Source organism: Astatotilapia calliptera, chromosome 7 (genome assembly GCF_964374335.1).
Source record: "Astatotilapia calliptera chromosome 7, fAstCal68.1, whole genome shotgun sequence".
NCBI classification, from domain to species: domain Eukaryota; kingdom Metazoa; phylum Chordata; class Actinopteri; order Cichliformes; family Cichlidae; genus Astatotilapia; species Astatotilapia calliptera.
Window position 1 is genome coordinate 25,644,855 of NC_137428.1, and position 17,674 is coordinate 25,662,528.

General features: G+C 41.7%; 2 protein-coding genes across 7 annotated transcripts in view; one reads left to right on the top strand and one right to left on the bottom strand.

Moving 5' to 3' along the window:
• The window catches only part of kdm2bb (lysine (K)-specific demethylase 2Bb), a 29,775-nt gene that overhangs the window by 6,381 nt on the left and 5,720 nt on the right, over nt 1-17,674 (top strand). For 2 of the 4 annotated variants that reach the window (XM_026173894.2, XM_026173900.2), the window contains exons 11-19: nt 163-569; nt 678-764; nt 6,265-6,495; nt 11,785-11,928; nt 12,018-12,104; nt 12,235-12,570; nt 14,420-15,495; nt 15,587-15,750; nt 17,086-17,247. In XM_026173894.2, coding sequence (XP_026029679.1) covers nt 163-569; nt 678-764; nt 6,265-6,495; nt 11,785-11,928; nt 12,018-12,104; nt 12,235-12,570; nt 14,420-15,495; nt 15,587-15,750; nt 17,086-17,247 — 2,694 coding nt within the window. The remainder of the gene's footprint in view (nt 1-162; nt 570-677; nt 765-6,264; nt 6,496-11,784; nt 11,929-12,017; nt 12,105-12,234; nt 12,571-14,419; nt 15,496-15,586; nt 15,751-17,085; nt 17,248-17,674) is intronic. The other 2 variants (XM_026173895.2, XM_026173896.2) reach the window with 2 other exon arrangements.
• rnf34b (ring finger protein 34b) overlaps nt 4,921-17,674 on the bottom strand; it is a 40,961-nt gene continuing 28,207 nt past the window's right edge. For 2 of the 3 annotated variants that reach the window (XM_080304300.1, XM_080304302.1), the window contains one exon: nt 12,585-17,262. In XM_080304300.1, the coding sequence (XP_080160426.1) occupies nt 17,204-17,262 (59 nt within the window). In that variant the 3' untranslated portion in view covers nt 12,585-17,203. Of the gene's footprint in view, nt 6,661-8,209; nt 8,297-12,584; nt 17,263-17,674 lie in introns of those variants that run through there. The other variant, XM_080304301.1, reaches the window with a different exon arrangement.

Below are 17,674 nucleotides of genomic sequence, written 5' to 3' on the forward strand. Positions count from 1 at the left end.
TTTGGATGTGTTGTTGTTGCTTTGTTATATGTGCTAACCTACAAATTGACCCATAATTTCAGGATTACTAACAGGTGCTCCCCAAACTAGAGAAATTATTTGCTCATTGGTATGCCCGTTATCAAAACATCCATTATAGGAAATCTGCTTTCATCCCTGCAGATTTTGAGACAAAGTCAAAGACAGAAAGCCCCTCCTCTGACTCCAGGAGTCAAGACATGAACGAGGACTCGTGTGGGACTCATGTCAGAGATGAGCAGGGTGAAAAACTAGAGAGAGTTCCTCAGGATGGACCCTGCACACCCGACAATGGGAAGGGCCAACATCTCAAAGCTGTTTTATCCATCGACTCTGAGGACAGCTGTAACCCCAGCTCGGCCTCTTTAGATTTCCTTAAAACTCCTTCAGACTCTCCAAACTCAGAGCCTCAGAATAAATGGATTCATTTAACAGAGTTTGAACTGAATGGGCTAAGGACGCTGATTGAAAAGCTCGAGTCACTCCCGGAAAATAGGAAATGTATTCCAATGGGAATAGAGAACCCCCAAGCGCTGTTGGATGACTTAAAGGTAAAAAACCCAAAAAACCAAACATGTTTGCGGCATGCCCTCAGATTACTTAACAGACAGGAATCATAGTTCGGCCCTATTTTGATTTTGTTCTCTGTGCCCGTCTAGGTTGTCTTAAAGGAACATACTGATGATGACCCTAAATTAGCCATCACTGGATATCCTGTGGTGTACTGGCCTAAGAAAACCATAAAGGTAAGAAAGTGTCACCTGCAATACATCTGTTTTCCAGCAAATATAGTGTTTTTACTTAATTTTCAGGCACTTGAGAATCATTTTATGTGCTACATACCTGTGTAGTACAAAGCTTATGCACCTTTTGCTTAAATTTGTGGTGCAAGCAACATCACTGAGTATATTTTAAATAGATATTTACCTATCAATACAGGTGTGCATATTTTATATATTTCTTTACCTATGTTATATAGGTACATATCTGGTACAGGACAATTATTAATGGCTAAGGTCCTGTCTTCCCTCACTCATCCCACCACTCACTGCACTCCTTCCCTTTAGCAGGAGATTTAACAGTTTGCATAATTTTGTCATAACGGGCTGCAGTAGAAAGTGTGTACTTTATTGTACTTTATTGAGCCCCGTGGGGAAATTGCTCTCTGCATTTAACCCATTCACTTAGTGAAGCAGTGGGCAGCCATTGGGCGCCCGGGGAGCAGTGTGTAGGGACGGTACCTTGCTCAGGGGTACCTCAGGGTAGCTGTTAAGGGGAATCGAACCCCCGACCTTCCGATCATGGGGCAACCACTCTACCTACTGAGCTATCCCTGCCCATAATGAAGTAAATGATTAGATATTTTTGCTCCTCTGCATAATTTGACATGTGTTTTGTTGTCATTAATGCTTTTTGGTGTGCCTTCCGAATCCAAAACAAGCCTTTAGTGTCCATAAAAACATTGTTTACTAAGAGCAGAAATTATATGGCATGTCTCACCATGTCACAGCCTTCGCGTTTTACGTTGGGGGGACTAAATATTTACAGAGATCCAGAAATATTGCCCTCGCTAGCCTTTTTGCTGTCATATGTTTTGAGTGGTGTCGAGTTCCACAAATGCGGTGTTTCGCATTTGTTCGAAACACCGCGATACGGTTCATTTGAAATTGTGATATCGTAAGACGAAAATGGTTGTTGATGTCAGAAGGCTCGAAGTGCATTTGATGTCATGTTACCTGAGTTTCTCTAGCCATGAGCTGAGCAGCAGACTGTGAGGTCATAATTGAGGCTTTTCATTTATTATCCAAATATAACAACAACAACAAAAAAAAACATGCTCCTTAATATCAGTACAATTCTTATCTCACTCACGGTGTAACATAAGATATCCCAAAACAAATCAAAATGTGAATAAATGGCTTTAATCTGTGTGATGGTTGCAATTTTAATTAGAAGTGTTTAAATATGCCATGGTGCTGCTCTATTTTAGTCGCTGAATATGTGTGATTAAAAATGTATCCAAACAAACACACAAGACATCGGAGCCTCAGCTGAAAGTTTAAGAATGAGATGTGCTTTACAGGAATGCATGAAAGTGAAGTTTGTATGGGTCTTACAAACCCTCAGGATCTCCCCCACCGGGCTCTCCAAAGGCCAGCTGCTGGTCGTGGGGCCTCTTTGTGTTTGCCTTTTGTAATGAGATGCCATCTGGCTCTGGCTGTGCAGAGCCTGCTCTCCTCTCCCTCTGCTACTCATCATAAATATGATAATACCTTTACTGCATTTTCTCTCCACATTGGATGGAGGCAGACTCCCCCCGAGTGCATATTCTGATTCACAGCAGCCTCCCATTGGCTCTGCGCTGCCCAGCACCCCCTCCTCTTCCTCAGTGAGTCGATCCATATTAATGAGGCAGGCTTGTATGTGTTTCCTACATCTGCTTGTGGTATTGTGGAGCTTTTGGAGCAGGAGGGAGGGCTATAGGCCTGACAGCAGTAGCAGGAGGAGGAGGAGGAGGAGACTGCAGCCATGTCAGTTTGCTGTAAGCTGGACGGTATCTGAAAACCAGCCATGGCCATGTCGCTGAGCGCCGATGATGAGGACTACGACTCAGACTCCGAGCAGGTTAGCACCCTAAAAGCCCTGCAGGCAGGCGTAAGCAGGCCGCCAGAGGAATGCTTGTGTGAGACAGAGCAGTGTGCAGCATCACAGGGCAGTGAAGTAATGGAGATACCTGAAGACAAAAGCACTGATTCAGTTTATCTTCTGTGCTTGGGCTTTGATTTTCTATTTTATTTTTTTGCCTTTGTTTTTATTTTTTTTTTTGCTTCTTTTTTTGTGGTAGATTTGTTGTTTGTGCGTGCGTGCGTGCTTGCATTTTTATTATCAGATAAATCCAGCAATAGGAGCTTCTGTTTATGTAGCTCGAGGTTGCTATTGGTTGTGTGAAGATGCAGGAGCTGAATCTCTAACGGTCTGATTGTAAACCTATCGATTGATATCAGAATACATGTCATGGTAAACCAAAACAAAAGGGGAAGGTTTTTCTTTCAGTGTGCGTTAATGAAAAGACATAATTTTTTGTGAAAACGTTAGACGATGGGACTTGCACGGAAATTGTTAATTCAAATATTTCCCCCCCTACACTCTTTACTCTGAACCACACCCCCCTTACATTAAGCCTGTGCCTGCATTTAGATTAAAAAAATGCTGACTGCAGATGAATGAGTCAATTCTGCTCTGCTGACAGATATTAAAAAGGCTTTTTCCCCCCTCCAAGTTTTATCCCAAAGTTCAACTATTCAAACATCTTTGGGATGTATTACGTCCACAGCAGGTTGTATAACTGTTAAATCACTGCGTTGCTCCAAAGCATAGCAGTTCAACTTCAACCTGAGCAACTTGTGAAATATCACTGCCCGATTATCTGCTTGTGCTGTGTGGTCTCAATATCTCCGATGCATGCTCTGTATATATGGAGATTTTAAAACTGATTGACATTGTAATTGATCTCCATTGAAAAGTTTACTTATCTATATCCCCTTGAAGAGAAATTGTGAATACCAGGAACCGTTATTGCATCAGAGCAACGTGAACGTGGTGTGTTTATGTCAGTGCAGAGTTTAGATCATCACAGTGTTCCATGTATTACTGCTGTCAGCTATCTGATTGTGAAGTTTGCCATATTGTGTGCAGTGTGTGTTCGTGTGTGTGCTGTCTTCACTGCAATGATGGGTATCTTCCTACTAGCTCAGGGCTGTGTCACTGAACATAAGGGTCTGCTCCTCATAATGTTTTCCAGCTGAATGAGCTCTGTAGTGCTAAGAAATCACTAGCGGGTCACCCATGCTGTCCTTGTTACTGCACAAAGGGGACAAATGTGCATCCTTCTTGCTGTAAAAAGGCACACGCTACATAATACAGATTTCATTGGCTGCTTTTCCTGAAACATGCTGATGAAGGCTTAGCTGCCACCGGTGACATATTTTCTTGTCAGGAGTTCTTGGATATCATTGCAAAAAAACATGAGCAGATACAGGGAGTACTTACTGAGATTTAAGGGAAGTTGGTTGTCTTTGGTGATGTTGCTGTTGCCAGCCTTTCCTGTGATTGAAAATTGTGTGTCAGAAGGATATCTGCTTTAGAGATCACCCCACTTATCTGTCTGCAGGGAGGGAGCAGAGTTGGAGGGGGAATTGGTGGAAAATATAGACTACAATCCAAAACCTGCCTCCTTGTGGTTCATGTCACAGACATAAACAAACATGAATGGAGGCAGTGTTCCTGCACGGCCTGGTTACTTGTTGTTTCGTGTGAATCTATTGCAACTTCAGCCCATCAGCTGACACTTAAAATGGCAAAAGCTGAGTTGCAGAACATCATGTGTGTTGTTTTGCTGGGTAATCTGGTCTCATTTCATTGTTTCTTCTCTTCTTAATCCCACCCCCTCCCCAACTATCCCATCCTACACACACACACACACACACACACACAAACACACACACACACACACACACACACACACACACACACACACACACACACACACACACACACACCAATATCTCCCGCTAATCCTGTCTGGTCACCACATATCTGACTGCCTATGTCAGTCAATTCTGTGGCTATTGTTGGAATAAATTATTACAATGTGCGCAAGACAGAGCCTACTTAATTTTTTTTCTTTTTTTTTTGTGTTAGATGGTCTCATTACAGTTCTTATTGGTTACAAGTCCGTGTGTCATAGACTGTTCTGTTAGGGAATGGGACGTGGCTGTTGCTATGCTGACACTAGGAAAATCTGCACTGCCGATGTAACTAAAGAAATCCGATCTTCATTTCCAGGAGCTGCAGTGTTTTGCACTCCTCGTTCATGTTTATTTCATTTCACACACTCCACTCTTTTTATTTTTGATTTTTTTCTTCATGTGGCATGGCTGGCAGTGTTTTGACTTGTGGTTTTCATGTTAAAAATACATTGTTGTGGTGGGGATGTGAGCCCGAGGGGGTGGGGGCAAAATATATATATATATATATATATGACACAAGAAAAATAATGATGCTGATCAAAGACTCCCTCATTTCAATTGGCCACTTCTGTTAAATAGAGCACATTTAATAACGCGCACGGCTGTAAATCATGGAATAATAGATCCTAGTGATCCATGTGTGAAATGTAGCCATAAGTGCAGCTCCTCTTTGAAGTAGAAACATGCAAGCAATTGAGGTGCTAAATTTGGAAGACGCCTCCAGGGACGTTTTTGATGTGTTTGTTTTCTCTCGTACTCTGAGCTATACCAGGCGTGAATAATGTGTTTATGCGCAGCATGTTTCGATCAGGTTTGTGGATATGTGTTATGTGCTGTTTTTGCGTATATAAATGCAGGTGTTTTTTTTCCTTTTTGCTTTCGTCTGCGCCTGGAAATCTTGACCTAGAGATGGGGGGGAAACAAAGAAGGGTCCAGGCAGTACTTTAGACGTCAGCTGTAGCACCAACCGCAGCTGGATTTAATTGCCTCTTTTTTTGTTTTTTTTTCTTTTTATGTAACATGATTGTAAGTGTGCTCTAAAAGGGCCGCTCGACTGCAGAGCTTCATTATTAGAATGGAGATAATCAGTCATCAGAATGATGATAAACATGTACAGCGGTTTGTTATTAACAATGCAAACCAAAGGTAGTGAAAGCTAATGATGCGAGTACTTTGCCAATGACATCCTAATTGTTATATTAATTAACTGCGCTGCGCTGCATCCCGCGGCGTGCTTAACATGTACTTGGTGAATATTTTGAACATTCACTCTTTGCCAACACATGACTCTATCTGACCTTTAAGTGCATACTTGTTGGCTTATCGTTACTGATGCACCGCACTTTGTCCTCCTCTCTGTTTTGTCTTTCTTGGGGCGATCGTGGCCCAAGAGTTGGCAGTTCGTCTTGTAATCGGAAGGTTGCCGGTTTGAGCTCCGGCTCCGACAGTCTCGGTTGTTGTGTCCTTGGGCAAGACACTTCACCCGTTGCCTACTGGTGGCGCCAGTGTCCGGCAGCCTCGCCTCCGTCAGTGCGTCCCAGGGCAGCTGTGGCTACAATGTAGCTTACCATCACCAGTGTGTGAATGTGTGTGTGAATGGGTGAATGACTGAATGTAGTGTAAAGCGCTTTGGGGTCCTTAAGGACTAAGTAAAGCGCTATACAAATACAGGCCATTTACCATTTCTTTTTTCCTTTTTCTTTTTTTTTTTCCTTAGCCCCGGCCTCCCAACCGGCCAAAACCTAAGATGGCAGCATCTCCCGCATCAGCGGTCAAGCTGTCGGCCAGCCGGGGTACATCTGGAGCCAGGAGGAGACGGACACGCTGTCGGAAATGCGAGGCGTGTCTGCGGACGGAGTGCGGAGAGTGTCACTTCTGCAAAGACATGAAGAAGTTCGGCGGGCCAGGACGCATGAAGCAGTCCTGCATCATGAGGCAGTGCATTGCTGTAAGTATGATGTGTGTGAGTGAACTTTTGTGTGGTGTAGTCATCAGTGTGGGCAGCACGGTGGTTAGCAGTGTTGGGTCGCAGCAAGAAGGTCCTCAGTTCGACTCCACCATCTGGCCGGGGCCTTTCTGTTTGCATGTTTTCTCTGGGTACTCTGGCTTCCTCCTATAGTACAAAGTAGAGCAGGGCGATATGGCCAAAAATATTTATCACGATATATATTTGAAAATTTGCGATAACGATATAACCGACGATATAATTGATGCGAGACAAAATACAACTCCACAACATTACTAGCGCAAAAAGACAACCTTCCATTTATTTTCACTTAAACAAGAAGCTGGTTTTTATGTACATTAAAGCTTTATAAAAATGTAACAGTGCAAATGCAAATTCCTTGCTGAAAGTTTAACCAAAAGGCATTTCCAGTAGAAATGGGCTGACATATCCTGAGCATAACCATGTATAATATCCACTGAAGTTAAAAAGAGGTGCTTTGCAACATTAAACTGCAGTGTGCAGTACGCATTTTTCGGACCATAAGGTGCACGGGATTATAAGGCACATTAAGCGAAACAAAGCAGTCAGATAAATCAAACTTTATTAAACTCATTCTTCTTGCTTCCTCCACTTCTGTACCATTGATTCATTAATGTTGAATTCTCTGGCAGCTGCTCTATTCCCATGTTGTTGCAGTATAGTAATGACTAACCTCGTATTGTGGATGGATTATCTCAGTTGTTCTCCTGACTGAAGTTTGGTCCGTTTACAGCATCCTGCCATGCGATTGCATTTGTTTCTAACCATGAAGAACCTTCACGTTAACTTTTATAAGTGGAAAAGTGTTAGTGTTCGTCCTCCAGCTTCACTGTTTATGTTATGCTAACATAGCTGTGTCGCTAGCAATCACGTAGCACATCATTATATACCAGCTAGCCCAACTTCAGTAACCCTGCAAACGTCAATGCTGTTTAGTTTCCTGTCTTCATTTATGTTGGAAGTGATAGCAGAGCTGTACGTTTGATTTTTTTCAGAAATCTCTCAGTCAGAACATGCAATATCATGCTTAGGTAACTAGCGAAACTAGCGAGCTAACTTCCGCTAGCTTCCTGCTAACTTCTAACTCCGTTAAATGTAATAACTTTTGTTTTCATGGATGCCTGGAAGTTAAACTTTATAGTTACACCTGGTAAAGCAGCAATGCTGATCGTTTTATTAAAGATGAAAGAATTTAGACAGTTTTTAACTCTAAGTGATGCTGCAGTGTTGTTTGACCTGAAGAATATGGAGTTTAGGACCCAGATTACTCCCAGATTTAAGAGCATCTTAGTCCGACAAATACGACAATAACAACGGCCGCTAGCATGTTCTGCAAAAAAATGTGCTTTGTTGTGTATCTGACGGACAAACACCAAAACAGTTCCACATCACGGAAGTTGCACCATTTTTACAAACCAATTCTGGTTCATCTGTTTCACTCAACAATCGGCCTTGTGCGTATGAAAACAAAGGCACTGCGCATGCGCGTTTTACTCCCATTCTATCGCGATATTTCATTTTCCTATCGTTGCCTAACATTATACCGGTATTACCGTGAACGGTATAATATGGCCCAGCCCTAGTACAAAGACATGCAGTTAGTGGGGTTAGGTTAAATGGTGATTCTAAATTGCCCGTAGGTGTGAATGTGAGTGTGAATGGTTGCCTTTCTTACTGTTTTAGCCCTGTGTAGGATTGGTGACCTGTCCAGGCTGTACCTTGCCGTATGGTAGCTGGGATAGGCTCCAAGCCCCCTGTGATCCTGAAAAGGATAAGCAGAAGAGGATGGATGGATGTACTCCTAAGTGTGCCTGATTTAGGCTTCTGCAGGAAATTTACTTATGACCTATCTTAGCCCTATGCCGTGACCTGACATGTAGTTAAATTTCTCGGAAGATAGATGTCAGGGTACGTGGAAGGTTATGCCGCAGGGTTAAAAGAGGGTAGATTTCCTGCTGAAGTATAGTTCGGGCATTAATTTTGACAGCAATTTCGATGTAGTTGTAGTCTGTTGACTAAAAGGTCATTTAGTTTTAGTCATAAGTTAGGCATCTAAATTCTTATAGTTTTATTAGACTAAATATCATTATAGTAGGCTAAATCTGAAGCTGATTCAGTTGATTAAAATATAAAGTGTAAATGTTGGGCTGTGAGGGTTCGCTCAGCACGGTTTACAAAGCTTCTCATCTTTGAGATCAAATGTGAAGAGCTTCCACATATCTGCTCTTTTCTTGTTCCGAAGCGTTGACATGTTGTCGCGTTTTCATTAGAAACAGGAAGCATGGATGCTAGCTGAATCCTTCCTTACACAATTACAAGGAGATTACTTCTCATTGGATCACTTCCGACTTGTCCTGCCTTTCATCACAGCTTCATTATTTCTGATTGGATCTCATCTGTCCTGAGTACTTTCAACTTGTTTTGATTTGTTGTTGATTTATTCCGTTATTATCTTAATTTCATCAGGAAAAAAAGAATCTTTGAGGAAAAGTATTGGTTAACGAGTTAACATTGGTTCTTGTGCTCATTGGAGAACGCACAAACAAATCGTGGTATGCTTGTTGGCTACAGGGGAACAAGCATCATAAATAACACACATTAATGTAAAAAAAATAGAATAAAATTGGGAGAGCTGATTCCTTTCCATCACAAAAGTTCACCAAACTCATACCAGTAGAGCAGCTGTATTCACTGCTTCAAATATAGGAATCCAACAAGCAGCTCTTTCCAATTGAAAGTAATTCTCATCAGATATAGTCACTGATGCTGCTCGAAGCTCGACAACAAGTGATAATGATTGGCCTCCTGGGAGCCACATGCCTCCAGCACCTTGAAGAGCCTGAGCAGGCGTCTGCACAGCTGTGGTGACATATCTACTAGGACTCTCCACGAGTTTCATATACTTATATTCAAAATTGTTAGTTTCACATTTCCATTTCTGTTTTATATAAACGGTACTCACTGTTTTAACTTCCTGAAGTCCCTGATTGGTGGCAAATTCAAAGCCTTTGGTGAAATAAGGAGGTACACCCAGTGGGTGATTCACTTTGGATGAATACTGAAAATGAATGGAAACGCCTACATAAGCTATCTAAAACTTACTGTATCTTCTTTGTTTGATGATGAAGTTATTTAAATGTAAGTCTCTTGCATATTGGTGTCACTATCAGTGAAGAAGTCAAACCTTCTCAACAAGAAATAATTCAAGTATTTAACCTCTGATCAAACGACAGCTTGGTTTCTCTACAGATTAAACAAACAACTTCTAATGCCTCAGTGAGCTTTAAAGTACTTACAGAGCTAGGATAGCTGTTTGTTGTATCTATTGTTAGCTAAACTAAAAGTCTCAGTCACAATCACTTTATTGTCCTTGAGTGCATCTGTAGTGACATAGACCAGTGTTATCCTTTCACTCAGCAGCTGGTTCTGCTTAGCTTTATGTCCCTCGACTGTGGACCCAAGGCGTCTGCACATTAGGTTAAAGCAGAGGTGGTTCCTTTAGTCAACTTCCTTGATACTGTTTCATATTCCTGCACCAATTGAAGGGTGTTCCTCCCTCCCTAGGCAATATTTTCTGTGTAGATTCTCAGTCATCCAGGTCATGGTAGTCTTAAGCATTGAAGGAAACTGCAGTTCCTTTTAGGTTTGTGAAGGTGTTTCACGAAGCCTCTCGAGTGTGGTGAGTTCTCAGAACTGATTGAAGAGTTTCAGATGTTGGTACCACATTTAAGACAATTCTTGAGGTCCTTTTCCAGGTGCTTCAGCTGTCATTCACACATTCATGTGACCTTAAACATAAAGATCCCAGGATTAGATACCACTTGATGAAGAGGTGAAACATCCTCATGAATCTATAGAAAGAAGTCCAGTTGTCTTTGACTCAAATGCTAGACCGAATGGCTCATGACCTCAATGACTGAGAAAGTGAGAAACTCATAAGCCTGGCTTTCTTATAATTATTATAATTATTATAAGAAAATAGTAATTATATTATTATATAAGTATAACTATAATTTATTATGTTTGGTTCTGGAGTAGCTGCCTGAATGTTTGTTTGTTTTTTTAGTTGCTGTTTGTTGTAGCTGTGTAATAAAAAAGAATGCAAGTAGCAGTATCAGATATTACCTGTTACAGTAGCAATTATATAGACGCACGGAGAAAGTGATAATGGCCTGGTCTAAATGTTTCAGTACCAAGGACAGAGACTTGTAGAGAGGCTGAGTTTGATTATTTCTGCCTTTTATATGATGAGAAGGACTGTGTTTTAATGTTTAATCATGCTAGTTAAAAGATAGCGAGAGCTGTCGGGTCTTCGGCTTTTTAGCCACCGTGACTCGTGTTTAAATAATGCAAAACATGCTTAACTCGCCCTTCATATTAACTTACTCTAACACAGATAGAGAGCAGTCATCAGAGCCAGCGATTACACACAGTTCATCAAGAGCCACTCTGTTGCTTTAGCCCATTTATTAGTTGGCTAATGTTGTTGTAAATCTGTTTGGAACCTCATGGTAAATGATGAACTAGCTGTTAGGGCTATAACACTCTGGATTCATATGGAATATAAATGAATGAATAAATCAGGTCATTTTTTTTAAAGCTATGGTGGCAAACTTGAGCTGTCAGGCTTTTAGATCACAATTAAGGGTAGCTTATACAACTCTATAAACCAGCTACTGTCTTAGCAATTAGTGAAGTCAATCTTCCATCAATATTACATTATTATTACTTTGAGGTTGCTGTGGCTCAGAGGAGATAGAGGAAGCTGGGAGCTGAAGCAAATGGCTTGATGTTGTGCGTTTGGTCCATGTGATCTTTGGGAACTGAACTCCAGATTGCCTCCAGTGAGTGATTTGTGTGTGTCTATGATGGAGAAAGTATTGGATGTATAGAATAAAACGATCTGTCTGTACGTGTGTGTAAATGGGTGACTGTTGCTTGTAGTGTAAAGTGCTTTGAGTGGTCGATAAGACAAGAAAAGAGCTATATAAATGCCAGTCAATTTACATTTTTCCATCACTCAGATTGGATTTAAAATTTTCTGGGTCCTTAGTTGAGTCATATGAGGAGTAGGCTGTTGAAAGCCATGGCAGCAAATAGTTCCAGCTCTGCTTTGTTTCACCCTTCTGAAAAAGTGTGGGTTAAATTTTGTTGTGACAAAGAATTGCTTAAAAAGACGAGAGTGAGCTGATGCAGAGCCTTTATCTTCTGCACTGTCTTTTCTTTGTTTTTTTTTTCTCCCTCCTCCAGCCCGTCCTACCCCACACAGCAGTGTGTCTCGTCTGTGGCGAGGCAGGCAAGGAGGACACCGTGGAGGATGAGGAAGAGAAGTTTAACCTTATGCTCATGGAGTGTTCCATCTGTAACGAGATCGTTCACCCTAACTGTCTCAAGGTGAAGACCTGAGTGTCAGTCAGCTGTTGAATAATTGCTCGTTTCATGTCAAACGCTGTTTAATAGCCAGTGTGTTTCTTGTTATTCAGATTAAAGATTCAAATGGAGTAGTCAATGATGAGCTGCCAAACTGCTGGGAGTGCCCAAAATGTAACCATGCTGGGAAAACTGGAAAAGTAAGCATCAGTATGGACTTTATTCTGTGTGTGTGTGTGTGTGTGATGCATTTGTTAAACAGCCGAGTTTTAGTTAAGAATCTAAGAACCAGAAAAATAAAGTTGTGCTCTCTTTTTTCCTAACCTTTTGGCCTCAAAGCAAAAAAGAGGCCCAGGGTTTAAGTATGCATCCAACCTTCCTGGCTCGCTGCTCAAAGAACCGAGGTTAAACCGAGATTCAAAGGAAGAGCCAGACCTACCCATGGTGGCGCCAACACCTATTGCTGCCTTGACTACCACTTCTGCTGTGAAGAGGAAGGTGGAACGGGATGTAATCGCAAAGAAAAATGACGAGGAGCCTCCTAAAAAACGCCCCCCCTTGCTTTCTCTAGATGGTATGCCCCGGCCGAGATTGGAGGACAATCCTCTTAGGAAAAAGAGGAAACTTTTTGACACAAATGATGAGCCTAGCTTTGTTAAAAAGAAGGTAAGACTCATGTCTCTTTGTAAAGTTTTTTTTATTTAGGCTTTTTAAAAATATATTTAAAATAGTTTTTTAATGTTGTCGGAAATGTTACAAACGGTGAAGATGCAGAAAACCAAAAATGGAAGAATATAACTATTCTTGAACCACCCTTCATTTCTTTATACTTTGCTTCTAAGAAGTCAGACTGTCTTTTTTTTTTTTTTAAGTGATCTTGAGCAATAGTTCACCTGGCTTTGTTACAGCCCTCCAAAGTTTTTCTTTGGACATTGGCTGCTTTTTCACTCATTTTCAGAGCAGTCTTTGTATCTGACCATTTTCAAATCAGTGTTTTTTCAATGCCAGGTAAGCTGCTTAACGGTGATCTATGAATCCTTAAGGTTAAAAAAAAAGACACCTACCAATGCCGTGTCTATATGTAATAGACAATACAGACGAAAACCATTATATTTTGGCACTTTGTTACTAGCGGGCTGTTTCTAAAACATGTAATCTGTTCCCATTTATTTTGGTGAATCTATGAAAAATGCCAAAGAAAACACAGTTTGATAAAAATAAAGTAGTAATTATGTCGTTACCCAGAAGGTGATTTCCAAAGAGCAACTAGCTGAAAACCATATGCCTTATGCATTCACAGCATAGTGCATACTGTGCAATATGTCCTTAAAACATTTGAGGAAGCTGGACAAAAAGAAGGCGTGACATGCCTAAAACAAAAGTCATGTCCTCAAGAAATTGGAAAACATTTAGCAAAGATTTCACACATTGCATAGCATCTGAGCTATCAGTTGATCCATCTACTTTTCACTGATGCCTCAGAAAGGGTCTTAGTTGAAGGTTGGCTGTCAAGAAGCCATTCTTATAGAAGGGAAACAGACTGAGGTATGACAAACTACACAAGTTCTGGACTGAAAATCAGTGACAACGGGCCTTATGCAGTGATAAAGTTTTTAGTTTTAGTTAATTGTTATCAATATATTTCAAGATTCATATTGTCAATACAGCAGTATACACAGTATACAGTGTACCGAAATTCTGTTTCACCCCAAGCCCCCATGGTTCATTTATAACTATATAAAAGATATATCTCCAAGAGATATAAAACTAGAAATTACAAATAAATAACATGCTAAATTTTGGTAAAATTAAGGGATACAAAGGTAATAATTACTAACTATACAACTACACTATACAACTATACACATGGAGGAGGTGAGGAGAGATACAACAGTGAGTGTCTACAGCAGTTTGTAAAGCATGGTGGAGGCTCTGTCATGGTTTAAGGCTGCATTTCAGCCAGTGGTGTTGGAATTATGAAAGCAGAAAATTACAGTCAGATTTTGATCCACCATGCAATCTCATGTAGAAAGCACGCAGTAAAAGCATACCAGGATGGAAAACACGGAGTGCAACTCTATCAGTCATGGATGGGCCTCCTCAGAAGAGAACGAAGGCCAGCCGACATCCAAAAAAGAGCTTTGAATGTCCTTCAAGAAGCCTGGAGAACTATTCCTAAAGACCTGAAGAAATGACAAGAAAGCTGCCTAAGAGAGTTCAGGCTGTGTTTGAGATTAAGGTGGTAATTTTCCAGTGAAAATTAAATAAATGAGGCTCAAGACTTTTGCAGAGTACGGTATTTTTTTGTCAACTTTGGTTTAAGATGTTGCATAAAATGCAGACAGGCACTAAAGTTTTCAAATATTTTTCTGCAGATGTTTAATTAAAAACTCGAATATATTTAAAATATGTCAAAGAAACAAGAACTTAATTGAAAGTCCTGATCTTTATGTGGAAAAACTGATAATTCTGTCTGCTTTCAAAACATAATTACACTCCCTCTTTTCTTTCTTAGAAGAAGCTTTCAAAACCGGATGACTCATTTACTTCGAAGCTGCTTCAGCATATTAAGAGAGAGAATGATCACGGTGATGAAGAAGACGACCAGGAGGATCATGAAGAAGATGGGCTGTCCTTGGAGAGGATGCATTTAAGGGAGAAAAATGAGTATGACGACGAGGACCAAGATGGGGACGCTGAGGAAGAGGTGACGGTGAAAAAAGAGAGGGACAATAATGCAGAGGACAAAGCTAAGGTCCTTCTAAGCCCGCTGCTGAGAACGTCTGCAGCCAGAGAAAGTGACCAGACATCCTCTAACTCTCCCAGAGCGGGACCAAGCGGTGAGTCGGGAGAAGCCCAAGAGAGAAGCTCCGCTCAGCTTAAAGCACGACATCAGCGTAAGCGGCTCCCCAACAAGGAGGCAAGCAAAGAGTTCTGCCAGGAGACTCCGAAGATAGAAGACTGTCTGAGCAGCCAGAAGCTGGGCTCAGTGAAGAAGGAGGAGGACAGCCCAGCCAACCTCAATCGTCGACCACTTAAGACCGAAGACTCCCTGACCAATCAGAACCGAAAACCACTAAAAACTGAGGACCCACCTGCCAATCCGAGTCGTAAAGCCCTTAAAATGGAAGAAGGCGTAAACAATCAAAACAGACTGCCGCTGAAAACAGAAGACAGCTTGACCAATCAGAATCAAAGGCCAGTGAAATCTGAGCCCGAGAGTGAAGTGGACGAACAGAAGCCCAGGTGGCCTCTTAATAATGGCAGCAGCGACTTGGGCGACTGGCTGCGACACCGGGGGCGGGAGATGAACGGGATGCCGCGTGGCTACTCGCCGCTCAGTTGGAACAGAAACACACCGATCGCACCAATATGCCCTCGACCGCTTCCCTGCCGGTCGCCACCGAAGTGTATCCAAATGGAGCGCCACGTGATCCGGCCCCCTCCCATCAGCCCCCCGCCCGACAGACTGCCCCTGAACGACGGCGAAGCGCATGTGATGCAGCGAGAGACCTGGATGATGGTGTTCGGTCACCTCAGTCACAGAGATCTCTGCGTCTGCATGCGTGTCTGCCGGACCTGGAACAGATGGTGAGTAGAAAGATGGTGAAGATGAAAAACGTGCCTTCTGCACTTCATCACACAGCAGTCCAGCGAAAACGTCCGCTGTCTCTCTCATCAGGTGCTGTGACAAAAGGCTTTGGAAGCACATCAATCTGAACCGCTGCAAGTCCATCACTCCCCTGATGCTGAGCGGGATCATCCGCAGACAGCCGGTAGCCCTAGACCTCAGTTGGACCAACATTTCCAAGAAGCAGCTCAGCTGGCTCATCAACAGACTTCCAGGTAAGTAAATCCACCCATCTACACAGGTGTGTTTGTGTCTGTATGAAACAGCCTTAGTGACATGTACAGGTAATGATGAAGGATTTTATGTGGCAGTTTTGTGTATTTATCCGTTTATTAACACCGGAAACATGACACAATTTAGGGAGTTGGTCTGACGGGCTTTAGAAAGAGACATTTTTAAAACTAGTTAATCTCAATCAATATGTATTGAGACTAACTCATTATGTAGTGTCAGTCCATTGAGGACTGACTCAAAATGGATTGGGACAATTTGTAATTGTCTTACGTCTTCACTCTCAGCTTAGTCATGAAAAGAAAGAGACTCGCTGCAAAACAGTTTTACCACCCTTTGGCCATAATTGTGGCAAATAAACCAGATATAAGGCAATATCATGTAATTTTTTTTTTTTTTTTGGGGGGGGGGGGGTCAGCATGTTTGTCTCACTGCAAAACCAAATGTAGTGAGCTCATCATGTTACAGAGCCCCCTAATGGTCACATATGGGAAAAAATATTTTCAAACTACTTTTGGGAATCATTCAGAATCATTTTTCCTTTTCTCTTGAGGCTTATGCTGTACTGTTAGAGGATATTTGCAGTCTATTGAAAGGATGTTTCAACAGGCAGAGTGGCCGCAGTGTGGAGCTAATGCCTGTTAGCTCTGCTGCAGCTGCTCTGCCTGGTTGTGGAGGTAAATGTGGTTATGGTTTGGAGTTTATGGCTGATTCTGTGGTAATAAAATTATTTAGATCTGTGGTCCTTATATAGCTCACGTGTTAGTATGTGTTAGCATTCCAAGAGTTCAGAAATACTGCAACATAAATGTAATGCAACCAGTGCATGTAGTTGGTATTAAACCTTTCCAGACACAGCCCAAATCGCAGCCACAGTCGTCGCTGCAGCTCATCTCATAAGGTTTCTGGAAGAGTGGTGTGAACAGGTTTTACTTACACCTGTGTAGCCACGAGGGTGCATTGATTCACCCTGTGGTCATTGCCAGCAGCTGTATACGTTATAATGTATAATACTGTATCGGAGTGGATGGTATGTCACTGTTCAATCTTCCAGAGAATTTCTAATTCAAATCCATTCATTATGTGCGTTTTATTTTATTTATTTATTTATTTTTTCGGGGGGAGTATTTGATTAAATGTAATTTTTCTGTGCTGACATTTGTAGAGGATGTTTTTTTTTCTTTGCTACACCAAGAATACTGCATCTGAGACAGAAAACGAAGAAGCAGATGCCACATTGTTGCATTTGTCCACATGAAATCAAACAGCAAACCAAACTTTAAGAACTGTCTATAACAAGGTTTTTTGTGTCCTTGCAGGTCTACGTGTGCTGCTTCTCTCTGGATGCTCATGGGTAGCCGTCTCTGCTCTCTGCACCTCCAGCTGTCCTCTCCTGCGAACTCTGGATGTTCAGTGGGTCGAGGGACTGAAAGACGCTCAGATGAGAGACTTGCTGTCGCCTCCCACAGATAATAGGCCAGGTACCAACCGTTTTTCTGTCACAGAACACCAGGACAACATTATTGACTGAGAGAGAGCTTGATTACAGAGGGGGGGAAAGGAGATTGTTGGTATAGTGACTCTGTCTGTGTTTTCTTTTCTGAATCACTATACTTCAAGTCACTCCGTTTCACAATGGTAGAATACAAATTCATCTAAAGACAAGCTCAGATGAAGTTTATGTACTAAACTAAATATCTTTGAGAGCTTTTTTCACACATGCCCTTCCCCTGAATTTATCTCAACCTGTTAAAACTGTTTTTAAAAAGCCTCCACAGTCAAATGGCAGTTCTATCACATGCATAGAGTCCTGTGAAAGCCAAATACACTGTTACAGCTTTCATAGGGATTAAGAAGGTCAGTAGCAGCCAGGTGCTGCTAAAAAAAAGCACTTGATTAAGTGATCAT